General features: G+C 29.6%; 1 protein-coding gene across 3 annotated transcripts in view; it reads right to left on the reverse strand.

The window, feature by feature from the left end:
• LOC107440894 (latrophilin Cirl) overlaps nucleotides 1-13,115 on the reverse strand; it is a 162,482-nt gene that overhangs the window by 67,899 nt on the left and 81,468 nt on the right. For all 3 annotated transcript variants that reach the window (XM_071188379.1, XM_071188381.1, XM_071188380.1), the window contains exon 3: nucleotides 8,495-8,580. In XM_071188379.1, the coding sequence (XP_071044480.1) occupies nucleotides 8,495-8,573 (79 nt within the window). In that variant the 5' untranslated portion in view covers nucleotides 8,574-8,580. The remainder of the gene's footprint in view (nucleotides 1-8,494; nucleotides 8,581-13,115) is intronic.

Below are 13,115 nucleotides of genomic sequence, written 5' to 3' on the forward strand. Positions count from 1 at the left end.
GAGAAAAATTAAGTTACCAAAAGCATTGGGGGCACATAAAATAGATTTCTAATAATTGATTCATATGTTTCACAGTTTTTTAAAATTATTATTTTGACTTTTGTAACTTTCAAAAACTTAAATGTTTCCATATAACATATGCATAAGTGCACATTATTCAATTTCACTGCGGAAAAAAATCCAATTAATAAAAAAAAATAAAAACGGATTTTTAATATCTTAAAGAGTTTACAATAGTGTCCTCTAACGCTACGACGTCTCCTTATTTAGCGTTACGTCATCATCATTAATTTTGGGGGTTTGACTTTTTTCATTAAAAAAGTGAAACAATGATTTTTGGCAATGTGATATTGAATGTATGCTATATTGTACTTAAAGATTAAACAGCAATACTCTGCCTTTTCTCATTAACGACTTAATTTGGGGAATGGACTTTCTTCATTAAAAAAGCGAAACAAAGATTTTTGACAATGTTATATTGTATGTATGCTATATTGTACTTAAAGATTAAACAGCAATACTCTGCCTTTCCCCATTAACGACTTAATTTGGGGAATGGATTTTTTTTATTAAAAAAGTGCAACAATGATTATTGACAATACGATATTGTATGTATGCTATGTTTTACTCAATTAGTAAATAGCAATACTCTGTCTTACCCCAAAATGACTGAATTTTGGGGTTTGACTTTTTTTTCATAAAAAAGTGAATTATTGATTTTCTTGAAAATGCTACATTGTACACCAATAAGTCAATGAATATTTCTTTAAAGTCTTACAAACTTAAAGAGGACTATTTTTGTTAACTTAACTTTTGTTAACAAACTTAAAGAGGACCGGTAGTTTTTCCAATTTTAGCTACCGTAAGTTCCCTTATGCAATTTTTTATAAATATAAGTTAGTTTTAAAGCTGCAGGTTTTCAGAAATTTTGTTTTAACTTCGCATCACCCATTTAGAAGTTCTAAATACCCCATTCTTTCTAATATTTATTCTTAGTTTTAACCAGGAGCAGATGAAAAAAATTTAATTATTTTTAAATGTTTTAGCCGAATTAAAAAAAAAATAGTGAGTGAGTCTTTCTTTTTTTTTGAGAAAAAAATTGCTAACAATAACATCCTTGAATATGCATGAATAGCAGAAAAATGATTTTTTCCCCCTCAGAAAATTAATCTTCATGAAAAAAAAAAAAGAAAAAAAAGTGTTCAAAACGGTCATAAACACCCTTCCAGCAATAATCCTCCCGAAATTCTTCTATTTATTTCGATATTACTTTTTTGTTGTTGAACAAAAATCTGTTGAATAATGGGGTAGTGGGAAAAAATGGAAATAAAATAAATAAAAAAAAATTGCGGGGTGGTGAATTTTTTTTTTAAAGAATTATTCCCCCAGAAACTCTTAGAGGACTTACGACCCCATGATATTATTTGCTTTGATTTCTCGCAGAAAAACTTTATTCTTGTCAACGGCCTTATTCCAACGTTCTTTTTGTGTGATTCCCCTTTTTTTGACATGGGCAATTTATTGCAGACCGCCACAAATGGTGTGGCTAAGAGTTTTTGTATTTTACGGAAGTGCCGGCTAAATCGATGTTCATGTTCATATAACCCTGTGACGCTATGTTTGCATTAGGGGGAAAAAATGATTCAGCGATATCACTAGCAGTGTGTTTTTAATACTCAGTTCCGAAAGCTTCTTGTCATTTTAGGAGACGCAGTCCGTGTGTTTATGGTTGATGAATTGACAATTTCGATTCCATTTTCCAGAAAGTTTAAGAATTGCATTTTTCAATGGGAGGAAATATCTTGGGAAACGGAAGAAAAATAATAACAGCTAAAAGAATGCTTATGTAATGTTTTTTATCTTGTTTGAAGTGATCAGTGTGATATTTAAAACCAAACAATTGCTGTGAAAGCATTCTGTCTTTTTATGATGTTTATTGTTGATTCTGTTTTCTGAAACCAGGGTCGGACGGGATTTATGAAGTTCAGAAGGGTATTTGAAAAACGGAACCATAAAAAAAAAACTATTTTAGATTTCACTGAAATGTTAAAAAAAACTGTTACCGTAAACCGGGGCGAGTCTACCCATTTTTTCAGTTTGCCAACTTTCAAGTGGTCAAACTNTTATGTATTGTTTTTATCTTGTTTGAAGTGATCAGTGTGATATTTAAAGCAAAACAAACTTGCCATTTTAGGGTCCGTGTGTTTATGGTTGATGAATTGACAATTTCGATTCCATTTTCCGGAAAGTTTAAGAATTGCATTTTTCAATGGGAGGAAATATCTTGGGAAAAGGAAGAAAAATAATATCAGCTAAAAGAATGCTTATGTAATGTTTTTATCTTGTTTGAAGTGATCAGTGTGATATTTAAAAAAAAACAAACTTGCCATTTTAGGAGACGCAGTCTGTGTGTTTATGGTTGATGAATTGACAATTTCGATTCCATTTTCCGGAAAGTTTAAGAATTACATTTTTCAATGGGAGGAAATATCTTGGGAAACGGAAGAAAAAAAATATCAGCTAAAAGAATGCTTATGTAATGTTTTTTATCTTGTTTGAAGTGATCAGTGTGATATTTAAAACAAAACAAACTTGCCATTTTAGGGTCCGTGTGTTTATGGTTGATGAATTGACAATTTCGATTCCATTTTCCGGAAAGTTTAAGAATTGCATTTTTCAATGGGAGGAAATATCTTGGGAAACGGAAGAAAAATAATATCAGCTAAAAGAATGCTTATGTAATGTTTTTATCTTGTTTGAAGTGATCAGTGTGATATTTAAAACAAAACAAACTTGCCATTTTAGGGTCCGTGTGTTTATGGTTGATGAATTGACAATTTCGATTCCATTTTCCGGAAAGTTTAAGAATTGCATTTTTCAATGGGAGGAAATATCTTGGGAAACGGAAGAAAAATAATATCAGCTAAAAGAATGCTTATGTAATGTTTTTATCTTGTTTGAAGTGATCAGTGTGATATTTAAAACAAAACAAACTTGCCATTTTAGGGTCCGTGTGTTTATGGTTGATGAATTGACAATTTCGATTCCATTTTCCGGAAAGTTTAAGAATTGCATTTTTCAATGGGNTTTTTTTCATATAAAATTAATGTAATCTTAGTCTTAGATAAGTTTATCACTTAACCAAAGTGAAAATAGTAATAATAATAATATACTTACGGAGCACCAACTAAAAGTTTGCTGATTTTCAATACAAATCTCTCAAAAGACGTTTGAACAGGTCGGTTAAAAAGACACCAAATAAATAAAAACGGATCAAACTACTACAGTGCCATCTTCCTTAGAGTCTGAACTAAGTCCTCAGTCGGCAAATTTTTTTTTATTTGCAATTTAAAATAGTGAAAATTAAATAAAACTAAAATGGGTAGACTCGCCCCTGGATGGGTAGACTCGCCCCGGTTTACGGTACTGATTTTGTTATTCAGTATAGTTGATTTGTTAAATTTGTTTCATTAAAAATTGATTTGTTTAAAACTTGATTTATTAAATTCATTGGAAGAGCCGTGATAGCTTGAGGGATAGAGCAATCTCCACCCAATGAGGTGACTCAGGTTCGAATCCCAACACGAATTCTGCGCCCGGAACTCACCAACTACAGTGCTGACGTGAAATATTCTCAGGTGTCGATGGATTATGGGTTAGAATCCCCTTGCCGTCAAACTAACCATGGGAGGCTTTCGTAGTTTTCATCTCCGTGCAAAGCAAATGCGGGGTAGTTCAATCAAAAAGTCCTCCATACCGACTAGTTTGTCCCAATGCTTGATCCAGGAGTTCTCTTGTCCTCTGGGTTAGGTTCAAAATTGCAAGGCCATGAGGTTGAACGTTGATAGTTTTAACTTAGAATAAACTGAGAATTGGGTCGGCTGTTAAACGCTGATTATAAATAAAATAAAATTTATTACTACTCTTGCTTCTTCCTTTAACAAGCTAAATATTTTATGTTTCATTTTTAAAGGACCTAACTAATTTCTTATTCTAGACAAAGGAATATATTGGCGTGAATTATAAAATTACTTTTGCAAGTTCGTAAAATTATCTATAAAAGATATTAGAAAATGGTTGCTAGTTTTGTTTTATAACTCGTAATTACAACGTATCATTTTGTGTTGAGATATTTTTCTTTTTTCCCCTTCCATATTTTGAGGGACAATCCTTGGACCTAAAAAGTCACGGGGAGCGACCCCAAGCTGTTAGCGCCGACATTAGACATTGTTCCCTACAATACATTGTTTCCCGGTCTCGAGTCTCATTCAGTATGTAAATTTTTGAAAAGAATTATATTCATAATTATAACAATGAAAAAAATTACAATAATATTATTCTTAAACTATGTTTTCCTTTTTTCAATGTGGTTTTCAATTGAAATCGAAATCGGGTCTAAGGGCCCCATCTTCAGAGAAGGCCCACTATAGAAGCTGGTACCCAGGGGGCAATAGCAATTTCGGCCCTATGTCCAGTCCGACCTTGAGTGAAATGTTCCAGAATTATATTTACCAATTTGCATGGTGCAAAAATAATTTTGGTTTTATCAATTAGGGCCTTTTGTTTGACACGATTGGAGTCTTGTTGACAAGTTGAGTCATATTTTATTGTTAAATTTGCAAAAATCATTACCAAAGTGCTTTGGTAAAAATTACCGCGCTTTTTGGTGTTCCCATAGAGCTACAAACACAGTAAATCTTATCATATTCTATTAGTTTTGACTAAACTTTTTTCTTCTCATTGCATGATTTAACTGGTGTGAAAATATGATTTTATTTAACGACTTATTAAAATTGCACTATATTTATAATTTTAAGGTACTCTTAATATAGTTCAACATTGAACTGATTTTTTTGAGAGTGAGCAAATTTTTACATTACCTTAATCTAAGTACATTTTCATGCCAAAAGTAATTTAAAATTTAAATATAAATTTTTAAAAATAGTGCTTTTATTTTCTATCGATTATTTGCCAGGTTATTTGTAAAATAATAAATGTATTAATATTGAATAAATTCTAAATTTCTTTATTATTGTCATACAATAACATATAATGATAAAAAAAAATCAAAATAAGATTAGATTTTTGCGCGTCAAGGAGTACATTTAAATAAAAAAAAATAGTGGTAACTATAAAGAAAATATTTTCCCTATTACGCAGTACCTAATTATAAGACATCGCTAAATGAAAATAATTTAATTGAAATTGACGGCTTAATAAGTTTTTTGTATTAATTTCGGGTATTAACATTTCCTAATAGAGCAAACAAATAGAAACAATGGAGTAAGAATACAGAAAAAGAAATTATGACTTTTCGTAAATAGTAATTTTCTGTTTACTTGCATAATTGTGAATATTAATCCCTACTGGGGAAAAATGTCTTGAACGTAATATATTTTTTGTGGTTAATGCTGGTGGGGAAATACTTGCATATTCCCTGGGGATAAGTTCGCTGACATAAGTATTTATTTGGTGTTTACAATGAATGCATAAAAAAACAAACAAATATCTTGGAAAAATGCAATAGGATTAAGCGGCAAAAATGCTATTATTTTGCAATGAGTAAAAAAATATAATTGAAAAAAGGTTCTGAAATAAATTGAACAAAAGAAAGTCTCTCATTAAAAATACAAATAAAATAAATTTTGCATGCGAGTTAATATCCAATTAATGTTGTTGCGAAGTTTGTTTAAACATGTGCAAAGCAAAATAGGAAAGAATTTTTATTTTATTTTATACACGGAGAAAAAAAAACATCGTAAAATTACAGTACTGAATAATAATAATGACATTCCTTGCAAAAAAAAAAATCTGCCCAATAAAACCAAAATATACGGTATTTTAACCATTCGATCGGTAATTTTTCCGTTTTTTACGGAGATTTTTGGTGTATCCCTATTCAAGTTGATTTGACCTTACTTTTTTTTCTCAGAGTATTCGCTCTAAAAATATGTCAATAGAAAATTCTTCTTAATATTTATTTACTACATCCTTTTTCTGATTTTTTTAGTAATTAATTTTACTGACAATATCATGTTGCAACCTTGAAATAGTGTTTTGATAGTATTTTCAACTGTTTCATTTTTGATCTATTTTAATTATTCAACCAATGAATTTACTATGTATCATTGAACCATAATATCGGTCTAAAAGTCTTAATAAGGTTCAAATTTGGTGCTCCTTTGAGATAATACGAGTCTGGTTAATGATCAAGCCGTAATGATTTGTTAATCCCACTCAGACTAAAACCCCATACGGCAAGATTATTGCTGAACCGATATTAGGAGCTGAAATAAGTGGCAACTACAGAAATACGTATCTTTGCACCATAATATGGTCCAAGTTTTCTGCACCTTTCAGATATTACGAGTCTGGTTAAATGATCAAGCCGTAATGATTTGTCAATCCCACTCAGACTAAAACCTCATACGGCAAGATTATTGTTGAACCGATATTAGGAGCTGAAATAAGTGGCAACTACAGAGATACGTATCTTTGCACCTTAATATCGATCAAAAAAATCTTAATATGGTCCAAATTTGGTGCACCTTTGAGATATTACGAGTCTGGTTAAATGATCAAGCCGTAATGATTTGTCAATCCCACTCAGACTAAAACCCCATACGGCAAGATTATTGTTGAACCGATATTAAGAGCTGAAATAAGTGGCAACTACAGAGATACGTATCTTTGCACCTTAATATCGATCAAAAAAATCTTAATATGGTCCAAATTTGGTGCACCTTTGAGATATTACGAGTCTGGTTAATAATCAAGCCGTAATGATTTGTTAATCCCACTCAGACTAAAACCTCATACGGCAAGATTATTGTTGAACGGATATTATGGAGCTGAAATAAGTTGCAACTAGAGAGATACCTATCCTTGCACCATAATATCGGTCAAAAAAATCTTAATATGGTCCAAGTTTTCTGCACCTTTGAGATATTACGAGTCTGGTTAATGATCAAGCCGTAATGATTTGTTAATCACACTCAGACTAAAAGCCTATACGGCAAGATTATTGTTGAACCGAAATTATGAATTTGAAGTTGTAACTACAGAGATCCGAAAGTCTTAGCTGCGCTTAATATATAAATAGTGAAATAACAATTGTGGTTACGTTTTAATTTGTTTAACTTAGTGCGTGCTTACATGTTTCACTGCACAATTATCAGATCTTATTATCAGATCTTATTATCTTATCTGCACAATTATCAGATTATCAATTAATTGTTTAGAAGTAGTACCTGATTACAATCATTGTAAATAATATTTATTAAATCAAAAATAAAATGGTAAATCATAAAATTTATTACTACTTTATATATTGAAAAAATATGTCCCTTCAAAACGTGAAAATTTTGCAATTACTATGTAATTTTACTAGTAAAATTGTTTGTTCGTGTTGCAATCAAAAGAGAATCGCGGTAATTACACGTTTATATAATACAACTTGATATCTTTGAATATTCGTTTGCACGAATATTCAAAGAATATTCGTTAATTATTTCATTCGTTAATATTCGTTAATTCTTTGAATATTCGTTATTGTTCACTACACATCAATAATTTCTTAACAATCCTGATAGGTATGGCGGCTATAGTAATGAATATAAATATAATTTTTTAAAAAATAACCTTGAAATAGTGTTAGAAAGTTTATCATCGAAATTTTTTATTAACTTCACTCACAGAAATAAAACTCACTTTTGACGATTCAGCAATCCTTGGGCTGTATTTCGATAGTTTTGAGAATCTTTTGTTACGAAATCGCGTGATTTGTGACGAAACGCGAACTCTCAAATATATAACGAAAATTTTTCCTCAACTTGGAACCTCATCGCAGTGCATTGTGGGAGATTTTTTAACTAGAATGAAGACTAGATGATCGAAACTAGACTGAAGATTAGATGATCGAAACTAGGCTGGCGAAATTCGTTTCCTCGAAGAAATGACGATAGTTATTTTGTCACTTTGACGAAATGTTCGCTCGGAAATATGTAGTAAAATTATAAATTATATCAGGAAACGGTTTCATGGAAAATAAAGAAAGTTTTGTGAAATTTGAGTATCCATTCTTTAGTGTAGATTTAGTGTTTTAAAAAAATGTTTGGAAGGTCATTTTTTACGTATAGAACAAAAAATTTACTATCTTTAATTTTAACAATATTAACTAGAAAAGTAATCATAAAACAAAATTATTTTTGGAAGAATGCTTAATACTTTTTTTGGAGGGACAATTTGGGTTGAACTGGAACACTTTTCTGAAAATTACTTATTTTAGACAACTTGGAACACAACTAACATGAAATGGAACAGGTTCTAAATAGATTTGTGTAAAAATATATCTGTGTATAACTAAAACAGATTCTAGAAATCGGAACAATTAGAACTGGAACAAAGCAAGTATAATTGATTTTAGTTTATTTAGTTTATTTGATCAAAATATTTAAAATAATAAATGTTCATTATGTTTAATATTGAGACTTACCTCCTTTCTTTGCCAATATAAGATTGACTTCTGAGTAGAAGAAAAGAGCTAGAAGCACCAAAATTTTCCAAGTAAACATTATCACTCTAAAATGAAAGAAAATATTACGTTAATACATTTAACTATAAGTTACAATTGAAAGATAAAGTTTATTCGCTTTTTTGCAATCTTAATTGAAAAAATGCTTTTACACTTTTGAATGATATCTATGGGACAAATAAAATATAATTTCATCGCCTTGCATCAGAAGCGTTCGAAATATTCATGACGTCATATTTCAGTATGTTAATCAAATTTAAATGTATTTACATCAACACGCTTTGTATACTATGAATTTTATGTACTCTCTAAAACGTCATTGCATTTACATTTCTGAAATATGTTCTTAAGACGTTGAAAATAAGAAATATTTCAATCTTTAGGACGTCATATTTTGGTGTAGTAATCAAATTTAAACGTAATATCGTCATTGTGCTTAGTATACTAGAGTCAAATGCTAGTGAATTGAAATTTATAGATTCAGATCAAATTTGACGTCGAGATCGTTCATTCCTTTACAGAAACACCATCGTTGGTAATTATTTCCATGTCGCAAATAGACATTTCAGAAACTTAAATACGATATTTAGATAGTGACTACAATAAAATGAAAATTTGACTTTTTCAAAAATAAATAAAAGTATTGGAGCTCTTGAATATACATTTCAAATGAATGAAGCATTTCAGAGATAGATTTTTGAAGCGAAAAGAAGATTTTTTGTGTTGTTTACTCAAATTATTTTTGAGATAAAATTTATAATGTAATATATAATACACTGCTAGAAGTATCTTGGAAAAAATGGTAAAATAACAATTTATTTAATTTTTACTTTACGATATTCAAACAAAACAGTCAAGTAACCCTAAATAAAACGATATTCAAACTGTTAACTATGAGAAAACCCTTAAATAACTGCTTTCCCCTTGTACGGTTGAACAACAAGAATTTTACTGCAGTAACTAGACCCACCTAATCAAGCCACTTAAATCCCAGCAGATGGGTACATGTTATAGCCGATATAATAAACTGCCAGTCTAATGACCGACAAAGCGGGGGTTCGAGTTCCAACGTCGACATCACAATATAGTCTCCATTCCTTTCAACACATAAGAGTTTCCAGTGATCTGTATTACCCAATTTGTGACTCTTGGCTATTAGAATACAATACTCTCATTCACATATAGATGGCAGCACCAAAAAGCTGCTAAACTATCAACAGTGTTCAGTTTAAATTTTTTATGGTTTTGAAACCATGCTACTTATAAATGGCTAAAAAACCGTATAGTTTTGTATTCATAGTTTTTTTTCCAACCATACTAGTCGTAAACGGTTTTAAAACCGTAAAAGTAAAAAATGTTTTTACCACAAACTTTACGGTTAATTAGAGGAACAGACTGCTGTCGGTTATTTTACATAATTTCAGAATGGAAATTCTAAAAGTTTACAATCAAAATAAGAATTTTAAAAAACCATTAAATTTAATGATTTAATTCATGATAAAAATGTAAAAGTGCAGTAAATTGTAAATTAATTTTAATTGTAGTTAAACGTATTGAAATGATGTTATTAGTGCAATCTGTGTTAGTTTTTTGTCAGAGAAGAAAAATCTTTCTTTTGGTAAGAATAATATATAGATAGCAACCATTTCTGATCTGTTTTTCCGATTCTATTAACTACGATTCATCTCGTAAAATACTGACTTTTCTATGTTTTCCTACTTCTGTGCTTTGTCTTCTTTTATTTTCCTTTCACTTTTGTTTTTGACTTGGTTTTGATTATAGTTCTTGCGTTTTATTTTGGTTTTGATTCTTTCCTGTATTGACTTTGTCAAGAATTTTCAATTGTTTGGTCTGATATCTATTTCAGTTATTTGGCTTGATATCTATTTCAGTTATTTTGAAACTTATCAAATCCAATATATCAGCGCTTAAAAATAACAAAGCCTTTGAAAATATTTTTCACTTTGTACATATCTAAGGTTTCATTTATCATTTTATTAAAGAAACCATTATGTCGTATACAATGGTAAGAATTATAACTCTATAAATAAAATTTATTTAATTTTTAATCATTGATGATCAGCCAATCCACTTGCTAAGTTGATTGAAATTAAAGTTAAATTGTTTTGAATTTTTGTAAATTTTGAATCCAGTTTAAAAGAATAGGAAATTCTAAAATTCAAGCAGTCATTAAAGCTCGTTTTTGAAATGTTACGTAATATGGGGAGAAAAACCACGAAATTATTCACTTGATAACTAAATCTCAATTAATTTAACGCTTAATGAAAAGCCAATGGGGGTTGATTAACAATCAACAAAAGCATAAACATCCTGCATTTAAGTTAAACGTAAAATAAAGCATTCCCGCAACAGCCCAATGTGTGCCAGGGGGGACCATGAAGGTTAAGGCTTCACAATTCCGTGACCAGTCGTAATGCAATCTGCATTGTGCATAGGCCACTTTTATTTCCCAAACCAGCTTCCCCCCTATCAATCTGAAGGTGGGTGGGCTTCAAACTGCCACTGGGGATCGAACCCAGTTCTTTATAATGACAGTCAGTGCGTTAAACACTGAGCCGATCAAGTGAAATGTATATAATTGTTGAAATTCCCAACAGATTTGATTCTTTTTACGCTAAAATAAATGTTTCAGATTAATTTTTTACCCTGAAAAGTTATTCTTATAAAGGACCAATAAAGTTAGAAGTTTATCATTGAAAAAACGTTATCAAATAGGAATTGAAGTTCTTAATTAAATTATAAATGGTAAAAATAATCTTTAAATTATTTGTCAGAAAAATTTCACAACTCTTGCGTTGGGAATGTAAACATTCTCCGATTTTAACCCTTTTTAAGGCCGTGGTAAGTATACTTACCACCAATTTTTAAAGTCCATGGTAACTTTTTTACCACTTTCAATTTAGGTTGCCATTTTTTAATAACTTCAACTTTCTTGAAGTGCGTTTGAATAAAATTGATAACCATTTGTTAGTTTAAGAAAACGTATAAAAGTTATAAAATACATAATTCCTTTTGAAGTTTGTAGCATTTCTACAATGTATTTTATAAATAACGAAAAATAAAAGTCAATAAGTTCCTAATAGGTCGTGGTAAATATACTTAAAATTTAGATTAATTTTTTATAAGTTAAATTAGTTCTTTTTCCTTACATCATTACGATTCTTATNTTAGTTTTTTTTGCTTATATCAATTACTACTATTATATCAATTTCAATTCCAAAAATATTTTAATTTACCTTTACTAGAAACAAATGGCCCATTAAATAGTTAAGAAAGAAACCCCCTTTCCTGATGCTGATTAATACTATTTCGTAAAATACAGTAGGAAAGCAACTTACTTATCAAAATCTACATTTTATTGCGGTTTAAATGATATGATATGGTGTTCATAAAACGTTACGCAAGAAAGAAGAAATCTTTGAAACAAAATAAAGAAAATAAATCTTAAAAATGAAGAACATTTATTTTGTAAATCCTTAAGAGTAAAAATAAGAAGAAAACAAACATGATTAGTTCAGTGACTCATACTATCACTGTGTTATCTTATTGGTTTCATACCAGCAGAATTTTGATAACAATGTTTCCTATACTAAGTCGTAAGCCCAAGTGTAATGTACTTCTCTTAATGTCAGAAATTGTTACATTTAAAATCTGTTGTATGGTTAATAAATGCTAAAACTATAAACTGGATTTTTTTCGAAATGCATTAAATTTCATACTACGTTAAAATGGCGAAGATTAACTTAATTAATGAAATAAGAAAGTTCTTAATTTCATACTTTATCTAAAATTATGAAGATCAACTAAGATTACGGAAATGATAAGTTCTTCATTTTACGTGGTTAGGATGTTCTATAATCCCCGGTTTTAATATATGTATTTCTAGAATCCTAGTAAAAAATGAAATCAAAAAGTTTTCACATGACACTGAGAAAAAAAAGGGTGAAAAATACCAGAATATGGTAAAATGTACCGTGTTGCTGGCTCTTTAAGAACACCAGGTAATTTTTACCTAAGCGCTTTGTTAATGATTTTAGTAAAATTAAAAGTAAAATATGGTTTTATAATATGTGATGAAATTTGGCAAATGTAAAATTTGTTAAGTTTATCACGATACCTAAGAGCATAGCAGAAAACCATTTATTCGGTTAAATTTACTTCTCAATTTTGTATTTTTACTAAATGTATGGTAATAATAACTTTAATTTTGAAGTTAAAAATTTCCGGTAAGCTGTTATCATATGAATGTAAAAATTACCAAATACATGGTTTAGATACCGTATATTTTGGTTTTAATAACCCAAGTTATAGTTTTTTGTATGAGAAATGTCGTTATCATACAATAAGGTAATTTTACATGATTTTTTTTTCCGTCTAAAAAATTCATCTTTATTATTATTCAAATTCTTTCATCACAAAAAAAAGAAAAAAAAATCTTATTTTCAGTAATTTTCTTTTATCAGACTTAACAAAAGTATTGCAATATATTCGCATTACAAATCAAGTTTATCACTTTCTCTTATTGAAATCGTAATGGTCATCGTAATCGTTTCCTCTAATT

The sequence above is a fragment of the Parasteatoda tepidariorum genome, chromosome X2, assembly GCF_043381705.1.
Source record: "Parasteatoda tepidariorum isolate YZ-2023 chromosome X2, CAS_Ptep_4.0, whole genome shotgun sequence".
Lineage (NCBI taxonomy): Eukaryota > Metazoa > Arthropoda > Arachnida > Araneae > Theridiidae > Parasteatoda > Parasteatoda tepidariorum.